Source organism: Zalophus californianus, chromosome 9 (assembly GCF_009762305.2).
Source record: "Zalophus californianus isolate mZalCal1 chromosome 9, mZalCal1.pri.v2, whole genome shotgun sequence".
Lineage (NCBI taxonomy): Eukaryota > Metazoa > Chordata > Mammalia > Carnivora > Otariidae > Zalophus > Zalophus californianus.
Genome location: NC_045603.1, coordinates 124,467,506 through 124,493,300, shown reverse-complemented (window position 1 = coordinate 124,493,300; position 25,795 = coordinate 124,467,506). Strand labels below are relative to the sequence as shown.

Sequence of the window (25,795 nt, the reverse complement as noted above, 5' to 3'; positions counted from 1 at the left end):
GTGTAAGACTGTCATATTAAAAATGATACCCATATATACTGATGTAGAGTGATACAGATTTTTTAACCACACACACAAAAAAAGTCACTAACTATCTTGTTCAGTAATAATCCAAGTTTTGTATAGTGTTATGTGTCTGTACCCATATTAAGGGAAAAAAACCAGCAAATTTGACAGGGGCTATCTCTTGGCGGTAAAAGGAATTTAGAAGTAATTTTTTTTCTTTCTTTAAACTTTTTTGATTACTTGGGTCTTTTTCTTAACAATAAGAATGGAATGCTTTTAAAATCAGTGAAAAGCAAACAAACATAAAATTATTTTTATCTTGGAACAAAAGAATTCAATATTTCTCTTGGTCGTGACCCTGAGAAATCACAAAGGGAAAGTATCAAGGACAGATAAGAAAGGTTTGGATACATTCTCAAAACATGCCCATTAAACTGTAATACCACACACACACACACACACACACACACACACACACATACACACACACACACACACCAGTAAACAGTTATAATTCAATGCATTATTTTATCCTACCAACTCAGTAACAGTCAAGAGAATAAAAAACAAGAATTAAATTGCTAGGGGCGCCTGGGTGGCTCAGTTGGTTAAACGGCTGCCTTCAGCTCAGGTCATGATCTCAGGGTCCTGGGATCGAGCCCCACATAAGGCTCCCTGCTCCTCAGAAAGCCTGCTTCTCCCTCTCCCACTCCCCCTGCTTGTGTTCCCTCTCTGGCTGTCTCTCTCTGTCAAATAAATAAAATCTTTAAAAAAAAAAAAAAGAATTAAATTGCTATAGTTCTTTAGAGATCAACAAATATGGCCTATGGCCAAAAATGTAATGAGTTGAAAGCTACCTATTTACATACTTAGAATTCAAAGGATATAAATCTGTCTTCTCCATTTTTCCCATGACATTTAAGACCTTCCTCTTAATCTCTTAAAGGCACTACCAGTGATTAAAAACATTTATTTAAATGGTTTAAGAAATAAGCAATATAAACACATGTGATCCAGCCTATTACAGGTTTAAACAACAAAGACTTTGTTTTACATAAATTTGCTTTGAATGAACGAACATCTATGAATGGTTCATCACTATAAATATATCAAAACATTCTTTGTTGATATTTTCTTTTAATTTAAAAGATGATCATTTTTTTTAAAGACGATCATTTCTGATATACTCATGGAAATCAATGAAGAAATGATATAAGCATTAGTACTATGTATCTAATCACTATGAATGAAAAAAGACTTGTAAAAATAGAATTATGTTATCAAACATAAAGATCCCAAAAATTAAACTAAAAACTCCTCTCTAAATTTGTCCTGCCATTCTGAGTCCCTCTTTGCTTTATATATAGTAAACCTTCCTTAAAGCTTATTATTTTCATCATTATTGACTTCATAAAGTTTTAAACCCTATCCCGAATTTCTGCTACAGAAATTAAGAATTAAGTTTAGGGGCACCTGGGTGGCTCAGTCAGTTAAACGTCTGCCTGCCTGTGGCTCAGGTCATAATCCCGGAGTTGGGCCCCACATCAGGCTCTCTGCTCAGCTGGGAGTCTGCTTCTCCTTCCCCCTCTGCCCCTCCCCTTGCTCATGCTCTCTCGCTCTCGCTTGCTCTCTCTCTCAAATAAATAAAATATTTTTAAAAAATAAAAATAAAAAAGAATTAAGTTTACAATTTTGAACTGAACCAGAAAGTAAAATCTGTCCTAAGACCCTAGAGTAAAAAGCACTTCAATTACTTCATTCCTTATTTTTTCTCAGTCTCCTCCCGATTATATATTTCTCTGCAAATCTTTTGCCATTAAGCCACATGGTATTCAACACATATTAGCTGTCACTGTTTTTTTTAATCAAACCAATCATAGGCACACCCTACAGAGATTCTTTATTCAGTATGTGTGTGTGTGCGTGTGTGCACGTGTGTGTGTATTCACAGGTCCTCAGAAAGATTTAGGATATGGATATCTAGCTATCTAGCTCTTTCTCTGCCTGTTTGAAGTTTCGCTCCACGATTTCCAGCTGTGTGACTTAGGCAAGTCACCTGACTTCATTAAGCCTCAGTGTCTTTATCTGTAAAAGTGAGAGAACAGAGATAATAAACTACCTATGTCATAAGGTTTTCTGAGGATTAAATTAGCTAATACCTATAAAGTTTACATTTGTGCTGGCCATATACTAATTACTCAATAAATTTTTGCTGTGATTATTATCAGAAGTCCAAAGACTTTTTAAACTAAGAATAGCAAATGCTAGAACGGACCGGGGTGACAGGAACCCTCACTGCAGGTGTATCAGTGGAGGATTCAGTGTTTGAGAGAGCAGTTTGGCAGTATCTAAAGCCCCCAAAACTGCTTGGACTTAGCAATTTTATACTTGGGCACATATTCTAAGGTGTGGTAGGCAGAACAGTGAGCTCCCCCCGCCCCCACCAAAAACTATTCCCATCCTAATCCATGAAACCTGCAACAACGTTACCTTACCTGGCAACAGATATGATTAAAGATCTTAAAAAGAGGGGATTATCCCAGGTTATGCAGGTAAGGCCCAGTGTGATCACAAGAAGGATAGAGGAGGGTTAGAGTCAGAGAAGGAGAAGGGATGAAAGAAGCAGAGGTCAGAGAGAAAGACTGGAAGATGCTGCACTTCCAGCTTTGAAGACGGAGGAAGAAGTCACAAGCCAAGAAACACAGGTGACCTCTAGAAGCTGGAAAAGGCAAAGAAACGCACTGTCCCCTTGAGCTTCCAGAAGGAAATACATCGGGCAAAACCTTGATTTTAAGACTTCTGATCTCCAGCATTATAAGATAATAAATTTGTGTTCCTTTAAGCCATTAAGTTTGTGGTAATGTGTTATAGCAGCAATAGGAAACCAATATATAAGGCAATAACAAAGATGTGAAGAAAAGATTTATATGAAGGATAAATGCTATTTTATTTATAATAGTGAGAAATCATAAGCAACCTAAATATCCCAAAATAGTTGATTGCTTTGAACAAGTGGAACTTCCATAAAATGGAGTATCACACGATTAAAAACCAAGTTTACAAATATATTTAATAACAAGGCAAACTTCAAAATATTCTCAGTGAAAAAAGAAAGCTATAATTTATTTTAATGTTAATGAACACCTGTCAAATAAAGATTGAAAGATATAATACAAATTCTCAACAGTGTTTATCCCTGCATGAACAGTATGTATAATTTTTATTTTGAAATTTTCTTCATTTGTGTAGCATCACTATTTTCCCAGTAAACTATAATCTCAAGGAAAAGAATATAGCTGTCTTGTTACTGCTGTATCCCCATTGTGCAACAAAGTAACTGACACAGAAACCATGCCAAAATTATGTGCTGAATGAATAACCGAATATGTTTTCAGTATTTCCTAATGTTTTCCACCCTTGGGACTTCTGGCATTCCAGCAGAGTTATGGTTCCCAAGTTCAAATGGTCCCCTTTAATACAGTGAGAGATAAAGCTTGGCAAATTCACTATAAATGTCTTGATGATTAATGTGCGCAATCATGCTGTTGGATTGGATGGATGGGGGGACAGCTTAAAAGTGCAACATTACTCTAATAATCAGGTGAGATGACAAAGCATTTCCTAATTTTTAAACAAATATATAGTTAAAAATAAAAAGAACAGTAAGTGTAAAAATACTTTTAAATATTCAGCTTCACTAGTAATAAAATTAAAATAACAATTTCACGTAGTAAACTATATAGTTTTAAATATTATATTGGTATATTTATGGTCACACAAACATTACTGGATATAAACTGGTATATCCTTTTAAAAGTAACTTGAGGGGTGCCTGGGTGGTGCAGTCAGTTAAGAATCCAACTCTTGATTTTGGCTCAGATCATGATCTCAGGATGAGATCAAGCCCCCCATCAGGCTCTACGCTCGGTGTGGAGTCTGCTTGAGATTCTCTCTCCCTCTGCCTCTGCCCCTCCACCTTGAGTTCTCTCTCACTCTCTCAAGTAAATAAATCTTTAAAAAAATAAAAATAAAAAGTAACTTGACAATATCATCAGTCTTTAAAATGTTCATGCTCTAGAACTTATTCACTCATTCAACAAATACTGAGCATCTACGATGCAACAAGTACCATTCTAGGTGCCAAGGGTATAACAGTGAACAAAATAGAATGAAACCAAAAAAAAAAAAATCCCTACCCTCATGGAGCTTACATTTTAGAAGGGGAGACAGTCATTTTAAAACATAAACAAGCGGCGTCTGGGTGGCTGTCGGTTAAGTGGCAGACTCTTGATTTCAGCTGAGGTCATGATCTCAGAGTCATGAGATCAAGCCCCACATCAGGCTCCATGGGGAGTTGGCTTGAGGAATCTCTCCTTCTCCTTCTGCCCCTGCCCCTGCTCACTTTCTCTCTCTCTCTCTAAAATAACTAAATCTTAAAAAAAACATAAACAAGTAAAATATTTAGTATGGTAGGCAGTATAAGTGCTGAGGGGAAGAATAAATCAGGAAGGAGGATAGGGAGGCAGAGTAGAGACAGTAATTTTTGATAGTGGCCAAGGAAGCCCTGAGAAGGTGACATTTGAATAAAGACCAGGGACTAGTCATGTGTCTATATGGGGGACAGCATTCCAGACAGAGGAAACAGCAAATGCAATGGCACTAAAGCAGGAATGTTCTTGGTGTGTTTAAGGATAGCAAGGAGCTCGCTATCCCTACTCCTTCCGCAGGAGCTAACACTGATAACAGGACAATGTGCATCCTTGCTGGCCCTTTCCTATGTCCAAACTCATATATGTTATACACAACACACACACATCCTGTATATATACAATGTATATATAAATGTACATTGTATATTTGACAAATATAAGACAACTAGAATGAAAATTAATACCCGGTTCTCTGCAGGAGAATATCCAAAATTAGATGTATGGTCATTTTCATTACATAGATGATGAAAAGGTATAGCTGAAATATTCAAATGACTTCATATTATATACTTTCTTAACTTAGTTATACAAATATATTTTAAATAGCACTATCTTACTATGTCCATCTAGAAATACTGCTTTTTCCACTCAAATTTCATGGAATAACTTTATCCGAGTTTCTCACATGCATCTTTGAAGTCAAAGTTTTTATCATCAATAGTCACCTTTTAAGTCATCTAACACAGTTTTCAAGATCCCATCAACTTCCCTTCAGTCAAAGTTACTTTAGAGCTAGCACTTTTTGAGTTTGCAAATGATGGTATCACTGGAAACATTATACCAACCACAAATGCCCATTAACTATTTGTGATCTCCACAAAGTAACCCCCTTCAGTATTACTCTGTAATTTCCAGAAGGTTTATTTACAATGATATCTAACCCCTGTAACTGCAAGGTCATCCCTCTAAAAATTATTTCTAAATTTTTAAATTCATCTGTTATGCTTTCTCATCAATTCCATCAAGTGACCTTAATAAGCACCCAACACTGGTATTACATTCTTCCAGGCTAACGTAACTTATCTAAGCAATATTTTACTACTTTGCTGTTCAAAATATAGTAAATTGAGGACTATGAAGATCCTTCATGAAAATTAAAATATAGGCTATAGTCTCTTTTCAAAGTATAACTTGTTTGGGAAAAATGAATATATTGTATTGAAGAATGTATGACAAATATGTCTATAAAGGCATATGTATATATATTTGGGCTTTGTTTTTTATTTTCTTTTAAATAATGGAATCAAAAACCCTTTGATTTTTACAATCACAGGAGAAATGTAAAAGACAATCTCTTCACAGAAGCAGAACTCTAGATTTTATGTATGTTTCCCTTGCCAAATCCTAAAAGTGCCAACCCATGAAACAACCTAGAAAAACGATAGATTCACATCTTTTCCCCCCAAGCCATGGTCACCAACATTCTGACATTTCAAAATTAACTGAGAGAAACCTCACTGGATGGAGAGCAAGGTACAGATAAATGGTCAGTATTACGTCAAATCAATAAAGACTGCCATTAAGTCTAAACAGTCAAAGGATATAATTTAAACAATTGACCCAGCAACAATAACCACAAGAGTAAACTAAAGCCACAGAAATAAAATGCCTTCTGAAGAAGCACAGAAATTACTCTGGTACTTTATTATCATGTAAATCTCCGGGTTTTCAGGAAAAATGTAAGCAAGGCAAAACTACTTACTTAGTATCTCTAATTTGATCTATGAAAGTTCAAAGCCTAACTAGATTGTGCAACTATAAATTATGGGTTCTTCCTGGACCAAAAGTCTCCTATAATTAAGGAATGTGCCAAAGCCTATAAGGGTCGTGTATATACTAAAAGACTCAGGCACTTGTTTCTTAAATTAAGTCTCACTCATTAAGTACTAAGGGATTATTAAGTTCACTATTGTGTTTGAACAAAAACTACCTAATGGATGCTAAAGAGATACTATGACTAACTCTCTGATGGGGCTGTTTTGCTTTAGTCCAAGGGTTTTTGCTCAGTTTGTGGTGATTTAAAGTCCTAGAATGAAAAGAATTAGTGGATAACAGTAAAAGAAACTATTGGTCCAGGTAAAGTAATGGTATTTGTAGTATTTTTTTATTATTTTATTATTTTTTTTAAAGATTTTATTTATTTATTTGACAGAGAGAGAGAGACAGCGAGAGCAGGAACACGAGCAGGGGAGTGGGAGAGGGAGAAGCAGGCTTCCCGCTGAGCAGGGAGCCTGATGTGGGACTCGATCCCAGGACCCTGGGATCACGACCTGAGCCGAAGGCAGATGCTTAACAACTGAGCCACCCAGGCGTCCTATAGTATTTTTTTTTTTTTAAATCTCAACTACATTCTACCTATTTTCCAAAACTGAGATGCATTTTTTTTGCTTTTAGGCAGGGTGAGAGCTGATTGGCACTATTTTTGAAAAGCACTTTTTAGGGAATATTCCTGATAATCTTCCATGGGCAAAGCAAAAGGCTAAAAGAAATCCTAAACAGGCTCTAGACACCAACAAATACCAAATTCTACATGTAACCTTCATCTCCCTATTTAATGTAATAATCCTTCTGTAATTACTTACAGATTTGCTATTATATATCAACCTCTTTTCAATTTTCCACACAAAGAGGTAATATTTCTTGAGAGGAATAAGAGTAAAAAATAAAACACTTGAACTTCATTATTTTCACCATAGCTCATTTTAACATATGATTAAACTTCTACACTGAGTTAAAACCAACCTATTCCCAATACACTTGATTATTTTGAGAAAATTTCACGTTTTATCATGCAGCACAAAAAAAATCTGTTATCTATTAAAATGTCACATATAATCACACATACAAAAACCCTCCATGATTCTACTTATTTGGCCACTCTCCAACACACACACACACACACACACACACACACACACACAGACATGGACACATACACATACATACATACATGTTTATCTCTTACTTGATACCTATTAACATCCTTCAAAACACTACCCATGGACCACACTTTGGGAAACGCTGACTTAGCTCATTCCCCCAAAGAAAAATGATCTTTGTGATTCAGACTTAATAACTAAATTTTAAACTTATCACAGTACAATGGTATCTACTTCAAGCTATACATGTTTCATAGCAAAAATGACCCTAGTTCATTTATTCACTTGTACATTCATCCAACAAATATGTATAAGCAATGTTCTAGACAAAGTTTATCTTATTATGGAACTTATATCCTAGTGGGGCAGCAGGGGGAGAGAAACAATAAATAAATAAGTACATATTATGTCTAACGAGGAAAAGTATTATGGGAAAAAACCAAAACAGAGTAAGTCAGATAGTGTAGGAGAAGGGATTGGTTCTATTTTTGTACAGGTTGTTTAGAGAATGTCTCAATAGCAAAAACCTGAAGGAAATGAAGGAGCAGGTAGATATCTGGAAGAACTTTCTACAACAGAAGGAAAAGACCCTGCAAAGGCCCAGAGATGGGAGCATGCTTATTTTGTAGGAGGAACAACAAGGAGACTGGTATTATAGACTGAATGTGCCCCCCCAAATTCTTATGTTGAAATTCTACCTCCCAATGCACTGGGAGACAGGGCCTTTGTGAGGTAACTGGGATTAGAATCAGATGAAGTCATGAAGATGGAGTCCTGATGAATAGGATGAGTGCCCTTCTAAGAGTCATGAGAGAGCTTACCTCCCCTCTCTGCTCTCAGCTATGTGAAGACAAAGGCGAAGTCAGCACTCTGAAATCTGGAACAGGGCCCTCACCAGAATTCAACCACACTGCCATCCTGATCTCGAACTTCCCAGCCTCCAGAACTGTGAGAAATAAATGTCTGGGGTTTATAAGCCCCCCAGCCTATGGTACTCTGTTACAGCAGCACAAACTTACTGAGACAGCCAGCAAGCCTGGAATGAAAAAAGCAAAAAGACAGCACAAGAAATGTGCTCGGAGAGGGAAAGGGGCTGGCTCTGGCCCAAGGAGGATTGGGGCTGGAGGACTTAAGCTTTCACTGAGTGATATGAGAAACCTCTCAGAAGTTTTAATCAGAGGAAGGACTTACCTAATACATTTCTAAAGCATCACGCTGACACCAGAGGAGTCAAAATAAACTAGAGGAGACAGAGCAGAAGCAAGGAGACCAGTAAAAAGGCTGCTGCAATAATCCTTTGCCCAGGTCTTCTAAGAAAGAACCCAAGGCAAAGCTTAGCTGCAGATACTCTTTCTGGGAGGCAAAACCCCAAAGCAGCAAGAGTAAGGGGTAGTGAGGCAAAGAGGAGGGAAAGCAAACAAAAGGCAGTGCATTACTAACCTGGTCACAGCTTCACAAGGAAACCCAGCTAACTGCTGTCATGGATGGACCACACTCCTCACAGTGGCAGGAGGGGGGGATGTATCGAAGGTGACAGAAGCCCTGCAGTAATGACACTATTTGATCTTAAGGCAACACTTCCCACATCCCCATATGCACTTGAGCAGGGAACACTGGTAGGGAGAGGAAGAGAGAGGATATGTTTGCTGACTCCTTCCTCATCGTGTTTCTTCCTGATCAGAAGTCATCCCCTAAGACATGTGTAGGAAAACACTCCTGTGGTTCTCTTTTACACACTACTATACTACATACTCACAACACTTCTGACACCAGATGGATGTCCACAGTTCACTTTAATTCTGATGCTAACTAGAGTTCGCCAAAACCCCTTAAGAGCTCAGACCCATAAGACTGCCCCCAAGTCTGACACGAGTTCCAAGTAATACCTACATGCTCCAGGTTACCTACAACTTCTGTCTGACTGGGCTACAAATCAAAGGTTCCCACAACCCCCTCCTTGGGTTCCATCATTTGCTACATCAGCTCACAGAACTCATAGCAACACTTATGTTTGACAGTTTATTATATAGTAAAGGACACATACGAACAGCCAGATGAAGAGATACATAGGGCAATGTCTGGAAGAGTCCTGAGCACAGAAGCTTCTGTCCCCATGGAGCTCGGGTGCACCATCCTTACGGCATGTGGATGTGTTTACCAACCCAGTTGTTCTCTGAGCCCTAGGCTTTTAGGATTTTTATGGAGGTTTCATCACATAAGCATGATCAATCATCAACTTAATCTCCAGCTCCTCTCCTTCCCAGAGGATAAGGGGTGGGGCTGAAAGTTCCAAGCCTCTAATTACCCTCAGTCTGTCTAGTGACCAGCCCTCATTAGAACAAAAGACACTCCTGCCACCTAGAAAATTCCAAGGGATTTAGAAGCTCTGTGTCAGGAAGCAGGGTCAAAGACCACATCTGAGAACAAAAGAGGCCCCCACTGCTCTTATCACTTAGGAAATTATAAGGGTTTTAGGAGCTCTGTGCCAGGAACTGGGGGCAGAGATCAATATATGTGTATTTTCTATTATTGCGCAGGCATGACCCTTCCTCTCCTCTCCACCTAGGGTTGTGTTAGCCAACCCCTCCAGACAGCCTCTGCAGCCACCTTTCAGTCCGGACACTGGCGGTAGCCGGAGCGTGTTACAAGGCATGGACTGGCGGTGTTACGGAATAAGGCAACAACAGCAGAGTTGGGGGACTACACAGAACAAGCAGCTCAGGGCCCGGGAGGCAGGCGGAGACAAGTGAATCTGGGGTGGCACATAAATTAAGTCTGACAAAACAGGAGCGAGATTATGGATGAGGTGGTAAAGATGAGGAGAGAGAGGAATGATAGAATTATAAAGAGAGTTTGAAAGGCGATCCCGTGGAATTTTCTGAAGTGAGTAAGAGAAGAAATATCAATGACTCAAGACTTGGGGGTGGGCCCCTGGAAGAATGGAGACACCTGTTGCTGGGAGGGGGCAGGCTGCAAGAGCATTAAGTTTTGAAGGGGTAAGGAGAACCAGAAGTTCGGTTTTGTACACCTCTAGAGAAAAACAGAGATAAGGAGAACATGAACCAATCTGGCCTTATAGAAAAACTACTGAGAAGCTTACTCTGGAGCTGGTCAGCGCTGTCAGCATCATTGGAGGCGACGCACACCGGTCCACGCGCAGAGCCCTGGCACTCCCTCGCACTCGCCCACTCACTGACCCCGGCCCTTCCCCCTGTTGCCCAGCAGGCATTTCCCAACACATGCTCCAAGGAACATTATTTTACAGGATGCTAATAAGTGTAATCCCCTTCCCCACTCAAAAAAAGCGTACTCATTGCTCAGATACATATGGGAAGTGCGGATTTAAACCACACAGCACCCTTTTTGCAGGGCTTCTCACCACTTTTGGTATATTATGTGGCCTGAGACTCTCATGGGACAATATCATGTGAAGAGTTTCCGAAACTTATTTGACCATCAAGGCCAACTTATTAATACCCCTGAGAAGACTATTACGTAGGATACCAGCCAGGAAATGGCAACTAACTCAAGAATTCATTGTAGTCCTTAGTTCACTTGGTTTGTAATATCAGATCACTCCTTGAAATCCTCTCCTCCCTTTATCTTCATGGCACAGTGTTCTTTTGGTTCTCCTTGCTCTCTAATTTTTCCTGCTCAGTTTCCCTCTGTAAATACTATTTCTCTACCCAGCCCCACAATGTCGCTGTTCCTCAGTATTCCCTCCTGTTGGTCCTCTTCTCTACACTCAACACATATATAGAAACAAAAGTTTATCTCTAATCCCATCGATCCCCCAGACCAAAATGCACAAGCAGCTGCCTATCTGGCATTTCTACAGGTCGTACAGACAACTCAAACTCTGTGACTCTAAAATGGAACCTATTATTTCTCCCCTACCTTGATTTAGGACTCGCCCATTGGATAAATGACCCACGTCAGAAAGGACTACCAGGTTTTGCTGATTTTTAGATCCTGTATATAACCTGAGTCACCTCCTCCATTCATTGGCTCTGCCTAAATTCATTATCTCTGAACAATAATCTTCTGCCCACCATGTCTCTCTACCCTACTCCCCACCACTACCACCTTTTGGGCACACGGGTACAATTTCTAGAACCTAACTGATAGGTTCTTTAACTTTCATTTGCTAACTAGACCTAGGAGATAAAAATCCAAGCACGTTATCAGATTGTATGGCATTTCGTGATTTGGTACTTCATAAACATCTACTTTTTTGTAGCACTTATATTGCAGTAATATTTTAATACTTGTAGCTCTCCATGTTTGTAGAGACCATGCTCTTTCATGTCTGTATGTGCACAGGAAGTTCCTTTCTGTCTGGTATAATCTTTCCCTTCTTAATTATCTGAAAAAGTCTATCATCTTCCAAAATCCTGCATGGAAAAAAATACCGTAACAAAATTGAACAGCAAATCACCAATTATAAAAAAGAATATGCCAATGACAACATGAACAAGTCACAAAATAAATACAAATAAATATATGAAAATGTTCAACTTCTTAAGTAACACCAGCAGTATTACTTATACACTATACACTAGGAACTACACTAGCTCTTTGTATACAGTTTCATTAACCCTCCTAGCAAGCCTGTTAGGTTACTAGTAGTACCCCAATTTTATCAATAAGGACATCCCATACAATTAAGTGAGGAAAGCTAGTTACAAAACAACGTGAGGAAAAAGAAAAGGAGCTAAGATTTACCGAGTACCTACGCTGTATTTCATACATCAACTGTTTCAGTTAACATTCACAACACCTTATGAGTTTATTACAGTATCCGTCTCACAGATAGGGTATCTGGGCTCAGAAAGTCAAATAGCTTTCTAGTACTCACACAGCTAATATTTGCCAGTCCTGCCTTACTCCTAAATAATGGTATTAATTTTATCACTCAGAGAAATAGATGGAGCAATTCCAAAATCACTGAATAGGAGGCCAGGGAAATGAACACAAAGTAGATCCAGGTTAGGAAATTTATTCCCTCGTAGATAAGTAAGCTTTCTAGAGAATCAAGAGGGCAAAATAGAATTTTCTACTCTCTTCGCTGACCTTCTCTTTTACCTCTTCATATTCATTCCCTATCATCTTCTGTGGTTATAAATAATTCTTTCCTTCACTGATCTATTCCTGCGTAATTCAAATCTAGTCTGAAAGCTGTTTGACAACTTCGAATATTTAAAATTCTACCTGAATAAATGCTTCAAGCAGAAGTTTTTTGGGTTTTTTTTTAAGATTTTATTTATTTATTTGACAGAGAGAGACACAGCAAGAGAGGGAACACAAGCAGCGGGGGGAGTGGGAGAGGGAGAAGCCTGATGCGGGACTCGATCCCAGGACTCTGGGATCATGACCTGAGCTGACAGCAGACGCTTAACGACGGAGCCACCCAGGCGCCCGACAACTTCGAATATTTAATCATTTACATTAGTTTTTACAATGATTACAATCATTGTAATCATTTTAAATGATTTAAAAATGATTTAAATCAAATGATTTTGATTTAAAATCAAAAATTTTAAATGATTACAATCATTTAATCATTAGTTTCTTCTAAAGCCATTTTTAAACAACATGCAATAACTTTCTATAACTTTAAGTAATTTTTGATTCAAGCTGCCCATATTTACTGAGCACTTACCACACTCCAAGCACTATTGACATGCTTTATTTTTATTTATTTATAATTTTCACACTTCCCCTTCGAGATAAGTACTAATATAGAAAAGGAAACTGAGGCACAGGAAGTTTATTTTTTGCCCAAGTTCACAAAGCTAGGAAGTACCAAGGCCTTCTGATAATAAAACCGTGCTCTTAACTGGGAGATGAAATGACCTCTCCCTGAAACCGTCCTATAAACACTGTCTGCTGTTACTATCTCATAGTGCTACAAACAATGATTTAAGACCAACCTACTATGAAAACAAACCATCGTATTTCAAATTATTCGGCAGTACCAAATGATTGTCAGAGGCAGTTTAAGTATCAAATATTAAAAGAATGAGATAGCATTTGCAAAAGCGAAAACCGGTGACATCTGAAAGATTCCTAAAAGCATTTGGCATGTGAGTGTATGTGTTCCCCCTACTGATGTTTTTTCCAAGTGAGTGGTTTCTATTCATTTAAACTCCTCACACAGCCTATCTTTTTACTTCTTCCATGGAAGGCAGAATGACTTCTCTAATCGGCTAATTTGTGAAAAACAAACTGGGCGCGCCTGCTCAGCTCCCCCAGTCCTCCTCTGGGGATAAGCTACCCACAGGCAACATGCGTTCTGCTTGCGTCTCCAGCTGTGCCTAAAAGGTAGCTGCCTAATTGTCTGGTTGAATATTAGCCGACCCATCGGGTCCTCTCACTAAGCTACATCCTCCAACTCAGCCTTTACTAGTAATAAAAATTATACAAATTTGTATTTCCTATTTGCCTTACTCTTCTGTTTTCTTTCTCTCTTTGTTCAGAATTATAAAGAAGGGTACTATTTATTGAGCCCCCAAAAGTCCCAATACATAGGTCATAATACAAATTAAACTGGTCATCTACACATTAGGACAGGGTAAGTAATCTGATCTATGAAAAACAGTAATACTCTGCAGTGAGGTAAGCATTTCCATCACAGAAAAGATAGGTAATTCTATCATCCAATGGAAAGTAAGGGTTTTCCTTGGCTGAATATACAAAATTCATCCTACTAATTTCATCTTTGCATTTCAAGTTTGGAAAAAATAATCTAATAACTCCTGTGGCTAACAGAGAACAAAGGATACATATTTTCAAACGGGACAAATTTTTACCTCACTTCACTTTAAACCTGGCAACAAGTCATATAAGAATAACTATGGGAAAAGAGGCATGAAGAGGACATTTTTACAATCCCAAAGAAAATTAAAAAAAAAAAATTTAGCAGTTCAAATTCTAGCTCCTTACAACCGATGTTCCAAACACATCCCCAGGTGACATTCAGACCTATATTTACTCATCATATACTTGCCTGACTCAGTTATAAGCACACCTAATTACAAAGTGGTTCAGTAGGGTCTCAAGTTGGCATGTAAGTCATTGAGAAATAAAGATAAAAGAAATTCAGAAAATAATGAGTGACAAATTGCTTGACATTTTAACAGAAAATATTAAGGCTGAGTAATTCCTACTAAATATGATTGTTATGTGACTAACACTCAAAATCAACACCTTAAAAGACCTTTAGAAATTATTTGATAGGGCAGGCCTTTTTACTTTTAAGGATGTCTCAGTAGCTGACCATATATATGATAGTAATCAGCTAGAGCTTTCTTTATTCACTACCTTACATCACATTTTAGTCTTTCTGTGATATTATACTTTATGAGAAAAACAAAATCTTATTTGCTACCCATTAAATTTGCAGGTGCCTTACAGGCCCCACCAATATATAACTCATGAAACTACTTCTACTATTTTCTGAAAGGAGATATTTGCACTTGGAAGATTCTCATTAGCCAAGACTTTATAGACTGTGCAGGCATAAATAATATCAAAGAAGTAGTAAGTGCGTCCTATACAGGGGAACATGTATTAAATAATGTGAAAGGTATTTGTTATACTTGTGGCCATTTAGAATCTTTGCCCGTGTTTTCTATATTTGAAAATTTTGGCATATTTTGAGTCCCTTCTTTCCAAAACAGGAGCCAGAACTCACTTTCCCAGCTTCCTTCGCTGGCAGTGAGATCCAAAGCCCACCAATTAATTGCATCCATATACTACTTTCATTCAGAAGTAGCAACATGAGGTAGCAAATGAAAAACCCATCATTTTCACGACAGAGATGGGAGAAGCATCCACCCTTCAGAGGAAAACAGGGATGGCACTTCTCACATCTGCCCTCAGCATCACTGGTGAAAGCTGTGAAGTCAGTATGAAGCTTTGTGGGGGCAGGGCCCAGAGTGTGGTTTGAGCAGTGTTCCTATTCACCTAACCTGTTTGTTGGGTGTCCTATAGATTCTGTGAGCTTCCAAAAGTCCTTTGCTATATATATATATATATATATATATATTTTTTTTTTCCTGCTTAGGTTCGCCAGAGAATAGATTATTGGTTTGCAACTAAGAGTTTTGTATTATAGGGCGCCTGGGTGGCTCAGTTGGTTAAGCAACTGCCTTCGGCTCAGGTCATGATCCTGGAGTCCCAGGATCGAGTCCCACATCGGGCTCCCTGCTCAGCAAGGAGTCTGCTTCTCCCTCTGACCCTCCCCCCTCTCATGTGCTCTCTCTCTCTCTCTCATTCTCTCTCTCTCAAATAAATAAATAAAATCTTTAAAAAAAAAAAAAAAAAAAAAAAAAAAAAAAAAAAAAAGAGTTTTGTATTATATAAAAATCGGAGCTGAGCAAACTATGCTTTTATCAACATAATGGTAGAATGATTACCAATCAGCAGTCATCTACAGACTGCCTGTCACAAGTGCGGTACTGTGCTAGAAGCTGTACAGGAACAAAAAGGAAGGGAAGGAAAGGCAGCAGAGACCAGATCTCCCAGGCAGAGTAAGAAGATGGGACTGTGACTCCAACCTCAAAAAGAAGCCACTTAAGCAGGGAAGTGAGTGACATGATCCAGTTTACTGTGCAAAAGATCATTCTCTTTCTATGTGGAGAAAGGGTGGAGCAGGAAAGCAAAGTAGAAACAGGGGAGCAATTGGGAAACTATTTTAATAAAGTTCAGATTCAGGATGTAGCAGTGGCAACAGAAATATATGCGCAGAAATTCAGGCTGCATTGGCTGATAGGAGAGAAGACACTTAACTGTTTCATTAACCAAAAAAATGCAAGTTAAAATTACACAATTACCCCAGTCAAATCAGCAAAGGTTAAAAATGGCTAATACAAATCCTGATGAATACGTAGTTGAGGGAGGTACTCATAAACCTCTGAAAAGCAATCTGCTATATTATCTATCAAGTCTTAAAAAATTATCCTAATTTTTCACTTAATAACTAGCTCATAGTCTCAGATTGTTAAATGAATTAATTCAACTTTTAGAAAACACCAGTTAAAGAGAAAATTAGTATTTATGTTCAAGGCTGTAATTGTAGCACATTTATACTTGCAAAAAATTGGGGTATAATCTAATGTTCAACCCTTAAGGAGTGGTTGAATTCATAGCTTACGATAAAGTCCTACGCAAATTTTAAAATCACGTTCATTAAGGGGTTTCAAGATACGGGAAAACATGCTGACATTATAAAATCTTACAAAGTTAACAAAGAACAAAGAGTACTAGAATTTTTTTTTCTTTTTTTAAAGTTTAATTTATTTATTTAAGTAATCTCTACACCCAACATGGGCCTGGAACCCATGACCCTGAAATCAAGAGTCCCTTGCTCTTCCGACTGGGCCAGCCAGGCCGGCGCCCCTAGAATTTTCTTTTGTTTTCTTGCTGGTTAAGTTTTGATAAGAGAACTGAATGTAGAGAGCCAGCAAATAATTGGTAATAAAACTATAATAATCACTACTCTAGTCTACAATCAAAACTCAATACATAACGCTCAGAATACTTATGTGCAATTCATTATATATTTTTTGTATCCTACACTATTCGTTTTTTGTTGCCCTTGGTACTAAAAAAAGGAAGCAGGCAAGTTTCGGTGTTGTGGTTGTCATAGTAATTTAAGAATAAACACGCATGTTGAAAGTCTGTCACTCTGTATCTCCAGCACCTAGACAGTACCTGGAACAGAACAGGAGTTCAAGAAATATTTTTGAGAGAACCATCACCGAAAATAAATCTTTCAGTTCCAGCTTATCACCTCAAAATGAAAGAGGTACATAAAACAGTAATAGTCATAATTTATAATGTTTTGAGTGGCTACAAGGTACGAGGCACTATGAAACATTTTACCCGCCTTATCTTTGATCCTAATAATCCTCCTCTGAAAAATTTACTTTTCCCACTTTAAAACCAAGAAACAGGTTCAAAGATGTTAAGGAACTAGCCCAAGGTCACAACTAAGCTTCAACTCAGCTCTTCTGGCGCCTAAATATATCTAGACAAGACACGCTGTTTCTTTTCAATGATCAGAAAGGGACAGGATTTTCCTCAATGTTTTCTCTCCACAGTTCATTTAGGCTTCCCTGACTTCTACCCTGCCCTGCAACTACCCCTGGGAAGATCCAATCCTCACCGGCCAAGCCCCCCAGCAACCTCCCCTCCCCGCCGCGACTTCCTCGAGGGTAAAGCAGCAGGTGTCCACGCCTCTAGGTGGCAGCCACACTTAGAAGTGGGGCCCGGCCCCCACCAGGGGCTCGCCCATCCCCCTTCGCCGGTACCATCTTGGTTTGACTTTCCGGCCTCGCCTCGCGGATCAGGACTCACGAACTGAGTCCACACAAACTCCGCGTCCGCCCTTCGGGCAAGCCTCGGGGCTGCAGGAAAAGGAGTCTCCGCCCGGAGCGGCCGAGCGGAGACTGCGCGCTAGGGCGGTTTCCAAGACAACCGAGAGCGGGCCGCCCCCTCCCCCCCCCCCCCCCCCCCCGCCCAACACACACACCCTGAGCTCCTGTCTCCGCCCCCGGCGCCTCGCCGCTTCGCCCCTCCCCCGCGCCCAAGCTGGGACCAGCCCTTCGGCGGGAACGGAGAGAGAGAGATGGGGTGTGCTCTCTCACCTCTCAGCGCCTGATGCATGCCTCCAATGCCGCTGTACAGCTCCAGGACGCGCAGGGCCTCCATGCCCACGCCGCCGCCGCCGCCGCCTCGGAGCTAGGCCTGCCGGTTCCCATCTCGTCCTTCCTCCGCCCGCCCTGCTCCCTCGCCTCTGGTTCCGCGGCTTTTCGGTTCCCCCTCGCCGGCTGCTCCGGCTCCGAGAGCTTCTAGCAGCGCGAGGCCCCCGGGGGCTGGCAGGGGTCAGCGGGGGGACAATGGGCACAAAACAATACGGCCTCCCAAGTGAATAGCAGCCCGATTTACGCTCCATCTACCTTCTAGAGTGCATTCAGGGACCTTTGTTGTCCGAAGCTCAGGAGACGAAATCTACCTTTGCCCCAAAGTGCATTCACACGGGTTAGACGCCAGAAAAAGTCGTTTCCCAGGCATACTGCTTTTCCGTCACTTGGAGCCTTAAGTGTCCAAACTTTACTAGCGTTAGTAACGTACCACGTGCCAGGTGTTGTGTCTGCTGGGGTTGCCGAGATAAGTCAGCCTTCTGCGAGCAGGTCCTGGAGTTCCAAGTACAGAAACCGGCGCCCGTGCAGCCGAGCCCCTGTGCCGGCCAGTTTCGGGGGACGCCTGCTGTCATTGCTAGTGGACTTCACTGTGTTTTAGCTTGGAAAATAGCCCCAACACAGGATCTACTGTTACTATAATGTAGAAGTACTTAGGCCCCTCCAAGTGCTAGGGCCTTGCTTCTCCAAGATGTTCCAGTGACCAAGTTTGTTAGAAGCTGGATCACAAAGTAAAAAATGGCCATAGGCACGAGAGGAAATGATCTCATTGTGCGGCGTTCTATTGTTCCCATTACCACCACACGTTAACTTGTGTTAGGAAAAATTGGAGAGTACCACTTGTAATAAGTTAATAACTGGTTTGTTAGAAACTTTCCACCTGTGCTAATGTAATACTATAAACAAAAGTAGGACTACCCTATCTGGATTATGGAAGGGATCCATTTTTCATCAGTTTCCTATGAAATTTTTTCCTTGTAAATGTGTATTGGTCTCTAAATGGTTTGTTTTTATTGGTCACTTACAGATAAGAAGGGTGGCAGAAAGATAACAGAAAACAGAATCTTAGCTCTGGCATTGCCAATGACTTTGCACTGAGCCTGGTTTCCCCTTCCTCAAATAAAAGGGAAGGAAGAAGGAGAAATGATTGCTGAGGGCCGACAGCTCTAAGATTCTATAGCTGAATTCCTTTCTGCAAAAGTTGAGTCCTGATTTGGCCACATGTTAGTTACCTGCTCAACCTGAAATTGTCTAGGGGCGACTGGGTGGCTCAGTCCTTAAGCATCTGCCTTCAGCTCAGGTCATGATCCCAGTGTCTAGGCTCAAGCCCTGCATCAGACTCCCTGCTCAGCGGGAAGCCTGCTTCTCCCTCTCCCACACCCGCTTGTGTTCCCTCTCTCTCTATCTCTCTCTGTCAAATAAATAAAATCTTTAAAAAAAAATTGTCTAGAAGACATTTTTAAAATCTGCTTTAAGCAAATGTACTCTTAAACCAATTCCATTTCTAACATCACACATATAATGCATGAAACAAACTTTTCGAGTATTTATTACATATTAGTACAATAAATACATCAGTACATATAAAGGGGGCTATATGGGGCGCCTGGGTAGCTCAGTCATTAAGCGTCTGCCTTCAGCTCAGGTCATGATCCCAGGGTCCTGGGATAGAGCCCCACATCAGGCTCCCTGCTCCGTGGGAAGCCTGCTTCTCCCTCTCCCACTCCCCCTGCTTGTGTTCCCTCTCTCGCTGTGTCTCTCTCTGTCAAATAAATAAATAAAATCTTAAAAAAAAATAAAGAGGGCTATATAGTCACAGTGATTTATATGCAGTCAACAACCTATATATATATATATATATATATATATATATAACATACCTAGACTCTGTTTAGCATTTACTATAAATCAAAATAAATATGAGCAAGGATCTTACCCTGTAGGGGAGAGACAGGCCAAAAATATGTGGAAGAGTTCATGGAAAATAGCAATCTCCTGAGAGGAAGGGATATAGATCCCCATCCCCACACAAGCTGATGACAAACTGTTCACGCTGATACTTAAGGGTCTTCACAATACAGCCCCAGACTTACTTTTCTTTGTGAACTCTGTTTCCTCCCATTCTTCAGCTCTGCTGCAAACTGAAATGGTCGGCATTCCCCTCCTTCATGCCTCAGTTTCCCTGCTTATGTTGCTTCTTCACGTTCCTTACGTTGCCCAGAAATCCTAGCCTTCTTCTAGACCCACCTGGTGCAACCTTCCTTCTAGACTCCCAGGCTAGAAATCCCGACTTGTTTGATTCCCCAGTCCACGCCCTGCCAGTGTTCTGTATTTCAGAACACTGGCACTAAATCCACCTGTTCCTATCACGAAATCCTTTCAGTTCTTCCCAGCCCAGTTTTTGCCTTATACACATCATCTCTTTGCCTAGTATTTCCTCTGTAAGGCTTATCCCATGTGATAATCATTTCAAGAATGAAAACTTTCTCCATAATCATAATGTATGACCATCTCCATGGGAGCATCTATAGATGTCAGGCCCCCTCGAATGAGGTGTACATTCGCTTCCAAACCCTGGCACAAGTTGCCAGAGCTGGGAATGCCACCATCAGGAGTAGTTGAGCAGGAAGGTAGGATGAGCACATATAGAGAACGTGAAGATATGTATTGATTACTCTTTCCCATAGTGAATCCCAAATGTTCTTACAGGTGAAAAAACAGCTTTCCAATCTTATAATTTCCCATAAAGTTATCCTCGATGGCATTTCCAATAGAGTTATATTCTAATCACACTCAACGCTCTTTTTGAAAATACAAATATTTTTAGGATATTCAGTGTATTTTCCCTCAAAACACAGAAAATGCACTTGCGAAGAAATCCAAAATGCTAGTCAACACCTGGCACCTACAACGCATATCAGAAATAATTAAGGAGCACAATGTAACACTAAAGGTATATTAGAATAACAAAAGCGTATCTCCATGATTTTAGAGCTCATTGTATAACTTGAAATCTAATGATATTGTATTCTTCCTCTCCTGGCTGTCATGTCACTGATCATTAATATCTAACAGAACTAAACAAAGCCTGCCAAATGTTTAAAATACTTTTGGCAATCACCTTTTAGTTTCCATGATCCGGGCCATTCTTTATTCCCCAGTGAAACGTGATGTGGATTCTTACACAGGCTTGCTGAAGAGAGAGAATACCCTGTTTATGCAAATTTGAGTGATGAATAAATTACATCCTGGTTTCACACAGAAAAAGAAGGGTCTTTATGAATTGCATGGAAAATAAAAAAGTAGTCATATGGGAATAAATTGGCAGTAAATGTCCTCAAGAAAGGAAATCATATTCAGAAGAAATTTGAATCAGAAAGGCCCTGAGAGTTCATCTATCACTCGTGAGCTCCCACTTATTCAAGAAGGCCTTTTACCACCGTCCTGATGCACCAGCATGAGGCCCCAGCTATGAGCTCCTCCGGGGCACAGCGTGCTTCACAGAGCCAGGTGTTTGTGGTGAAGAGCTTGAATTAGAAGAAAATCCTTCTTTATAGTCCCACCAAATCCAGTTCCTTTTAGATTTGCCCTCTGCATTGATTTGGAAGAACTGTCCCTCTTGAATAATGAATTTCCTTGTGGTTAAAACTGTGAGCCTGAGAGCCAGAGAGTGTAAACAGGAATGGTATATCTGCAGCCTCCTAGCCGTGTGACTTTGGGGAAGTCACTTACCCTCTCTGAGCCTACGCACACATCTAAAATGTGTAAAAATAGGACATGTGGTTGCTACAAAGATTCAGTGAGAATTTAAAACACTTAGCCCCATGCCTGGCACAACATAAAAGCATGTTTAATAAACAGTATCCATCTAATGACATTCTCTAAGTGATGCATTCTCAGTCCCTTCAACTGTGTCCAATGGCGTGATTCTGACCCCTGGAATTGCTCATGCTCCAGATTGGTGATGCTGGTGTTAGGAGCCATAACTGAACACTGGGCCCTAAATGAGGTCAGGTCAGCATGCTCCGGAGTGGTGTTTATAGCCATAGACCTCTAAGGACCCTAGGGGAGTTTGTGGGAGGTGTCCGGGAGTAGCCTGGGCTGGGTGTCTGCAAGCCAGAGGCATGACTAAGGGGCTGCTGAGCCTAGAAGCCCTGGCAGTAAGAAAAAAGACAGCAGCATACATAGATAGCACCTCACTCAGAACTCCCACAGAGACCAGGGAAGCTTGAAAGGTGAGTCTACGGGTCTGGCAATCTTACAGGAAACTTGTGAGGGACCTCACCCAGGATGCACAGGATGCCTGAGTCGCTGTGACTAGGGGTAGAGTAGGGAGAAACCTATTAAAACCATCCCATCACTCATTGACTCCTTATGTGCCAAGCAGTGAAGAAATACTTAATTTAAAATGGTTTATATGTGTAAAAATCTGTAATCTAAGCCATTCAAGTGCCAATAATAAAGAACAACTTGATGCCTTCTATCCCCTGAATGTAAGATGATTTTACCAGTTCTATTGATTCTCCAGAGCTACACTGTCCAGTAGGGTCACCACCAGCCACATCTGCCGATTTAAGTTTAAAGTAGCTTACTTAACACTGAAAACTCAGTTCATTAGTCATGCTAGGCATGTTTCAAGTGCTCAGTAGCCACGTGTGGCTGGTGGCTTCAGTATTGCTCAGCAAAGAGAGGGCATTTCCATCATCATAGAATGTTCTATTGGACAGAGCTGCTTGAAAATCAGCCTCTTGGGTGCCTGAGTGGCTCAGTTGGTTAAGCGACTGCCTTCGGCTCGGGTCATGATCCTGGAGTCCCGGGATCGAGTCCCACGTCGGGCTCCCTGCTCAGCAGGGAGTCTGCTTCTCCCTCTGACCCTCTTCCCTCTCGTGCTCTCTATCTCTCATCCTCTCTCTCTCAAATAAATAAATAAAATCTTTAAAAAAAAAAAAAAGAAAAGAAAATCAGCCTCTTGAAGTCATGACCTTAATGGGTAGCCCATCAATAAATGAAATGTTGAAGTGTGCAGTAAGTGCTTAATTATTGTACTTGGAACACTGATTTTAAATAAGTGCCACAAAGATTTAGAGTAAAAGGAACTCCCACAAAAGCAAACCTTGTAGCCCAACACTTCTGTTCTTCCTCTGGTGTCCGGTCACCTTATTCACAGACTGTCACAAAAGAAAAGATGCAGGAAACAGCAGGTGTGTTCTATTAATGGCATAACAAGCTTCCAAGAGAAAAAGAACAGATGGAAAATGATGAACTTCACGATGTCTTGAAGGAATGGTACTTTTGTGAAGCATATTCTAGTGACTTCCGATTGTAAATATTATCTTACACTTACCTCAGAAGAATAAAGATTTTTCTGCTGAAAAGCATAGAAACCGTGCAGTTTGCCTTATAGTTTGCCCTCTCAAAGTACTCAGTCACAGATTTTGACTTTGAATTTTCTCTTTCAGATTTTTTCTGAAATTTCTAATTTAAAGATGTTTGGCAGTAAATTTTAAAGATTAGATTTTAGTTCAATTAAAGATAGTGGGATTGTCTATCTTTAAAATGGCTCTCCTACACCCATGGAAATTTAGAGCTCAAAGAAATCTTAAGGACTGTTTCCCAGTGTTTTCCCTATATTTTTAAATATAGAACCTTTTCTTCAAACAAAATCTCATCGAGAATCAGGGCAGAGGGTGAGGTAGAGTGTGTGTGTGCACGCACACACACACACACACACACACACACATACGTGCACACAGATGTTCTGTTGCTGAAGCATGGATAGTAGGGGGCCCAGAAGAACACCAGATCATCTCCCCTGCCCTCACCCACCCCTGTCGCTGCCTCTAAGTGACCCCAGGCGACACTGATTTCACCCAATCTTAGTTTGACAGGTGAAGACACTGTTGAGATTCAGAAAGTTGAGGTAATTTGCCCCAGCCCACAACTAGGTGGAGAACAGGGAATTTTTACTCAGGGATCCTCCAAAGGCCTTTATAGCACTAGCTCTACCATAACTTAGTACAGAAGATACTTGGCAGGTTGAGCTTTCCCATGCCTGCTGGGCCTCTACACCCGGAGTGAAAGCCAAGGGTCCAAACTAGAGCAGCCCTGGTCACTAGAATATATTACTTCCTGAGAACAGGTTGGCCTGAGGAATGAAGGTAACTTTTGAGCTCAAAGAAGGTAACATGAACTGCTCTGACAATGTGTTTTGTAAAGGCTAGACAAAAAGGTTAATTCTGCTTCACAAAAGGGAGACAACTTCAAAGACTCACAAATAAAACTTACAATTGATTGTCAGCCCAGTTACTCCTACAAAGACACCTTGATGCTGTTCAAGGAACATACAGTTCTTAGAATAAACGAGGCAATATGAATCCCGCTTCTAATACTTTCTTCATCTATGAAACAAGGGTATTATTTGCCAGCAAGGTAACTGGCTGTATTTAATCAATAATTAATTGATATATATGGAGAGAGAAAGAGAGACACAGAGAGAGAAACTCGGTGGTGTGCCTAGAATAATAAATAACTGGTTTCTTTCCCTATCTCAGCAACTTCCCTATCTGAACAACTCATAATGGAAGATAAGATCCATTCTTTTCTAACAATCACATACAGAGAATTATTTTCCTGGGATGCTTTCAAAAAGGGTATATTACCAAGAGACTAATTTGCATATTCTCTAATAAGATGTCTTTCCTTATTGTTTTCTATTACAGCCTTCATTTTTTCAGGCGGGAAAACAAGACCCATGATGGGAATAGAGGAGATAAAAATGAAAGAGAGCTGTTATTACTTTGCTCCTGTTCTCTGCTAATTCACCAATCATTCAGAACTGTTTGAGGTAACTAAATCCCCCTAACCAGATCCAGCAAGGCCAGGAAGAGGGAAACACACGTGCGTGCACACACATTCACATACACCTTACAGACACCACACACAAACACACATGCTCCATAAAACCCCCCATTCTTCTTCATAAACTTTTTTAATTGCTACAGTTGTCAGTACCAACAAACTAAAATGCAGAGAAAAATCAAATAAAAGGATTTTTTCACCCTACCCTTGCTAGTCAGGTACTAGTCTAGTTACCAACAATATCACTTAGGCATTCTTATAGGATCCAATAGTGATAAAAATAACCGAAATGTAATAACATTATTACTAGGTCTATTCACTCCATAAGAAAACAATGCAACTTCATGTTTACTTAAAATTGTTGAAATTGTCCTTACAATCTTTCAAAGTCACTCCAGTAAACATTATACAACGTAAGTACCACTGATCCCCGCAAACGTTCTATTTACACTGGGAATGCCCCAGAGGCCATTAACCCTGCTATTACAGAGTTACCCTGATTCCTGAAGATCAAGACTGAGTCTTTCATTCCCATCTAAGGTAATCACTGCGGAGTTAAAATATAGTACAAGTCTCAAAGGGATTTGTTCTATGTTTAGTCATTCAGAGAATACAGAATGACCAAAATAGACTATATTTCAGTGGATGGCAAAGTATGTTTTAGTAATAGGACAGTATCAATCATAAATGATAATGTAGGCCTGTAAGTTTCAAAGAGCTTTATGAATGTTTAAAATGCTCATAAACCCATTTAGGCCCTATCAGTTTTTCTTTTTTAATATTCAGGTTTTGTTTTTGTTTTTCTTACAAAGAATCAAAAGGGGAACATTTCATGTGATGAGCTGTCACATAAATC

At 40.1% G+C, this 25,795-nt stretch overlaps 1 protein-coding gene across 15 annotated transcripts in view; it reads right to left on the bottom strand.

Moving 5' to 3' along the window:
• The window catches only part of TRDMT1 (tRNA aspartic acid methyltransferase 1), a 56,369-nt gene extending 35,117 nt beyond the window's left edge, over positions 1-21,252 (bottom strand). For 2 of the 15 annotated variants that reach the window (XM_027595215.2, XM_027595216.2), the window contains exon 1: positions 18,515-18,770. In XM_027595215.2, the coding sequence (XP_027451016.1) occupies positions 18,515-18,656 (142 nt within the window). In that variant the 5' untranslated portion in view covers positions 18,657-18,770. The other 13 variants (XM_027595225.2, XM_027595228.2, XM_027595217.2 and 10 more) reach the window with 13 other exon arrangements.
• Positions 21,253-25,795: the final 4,543 nt, after the last annotated feature.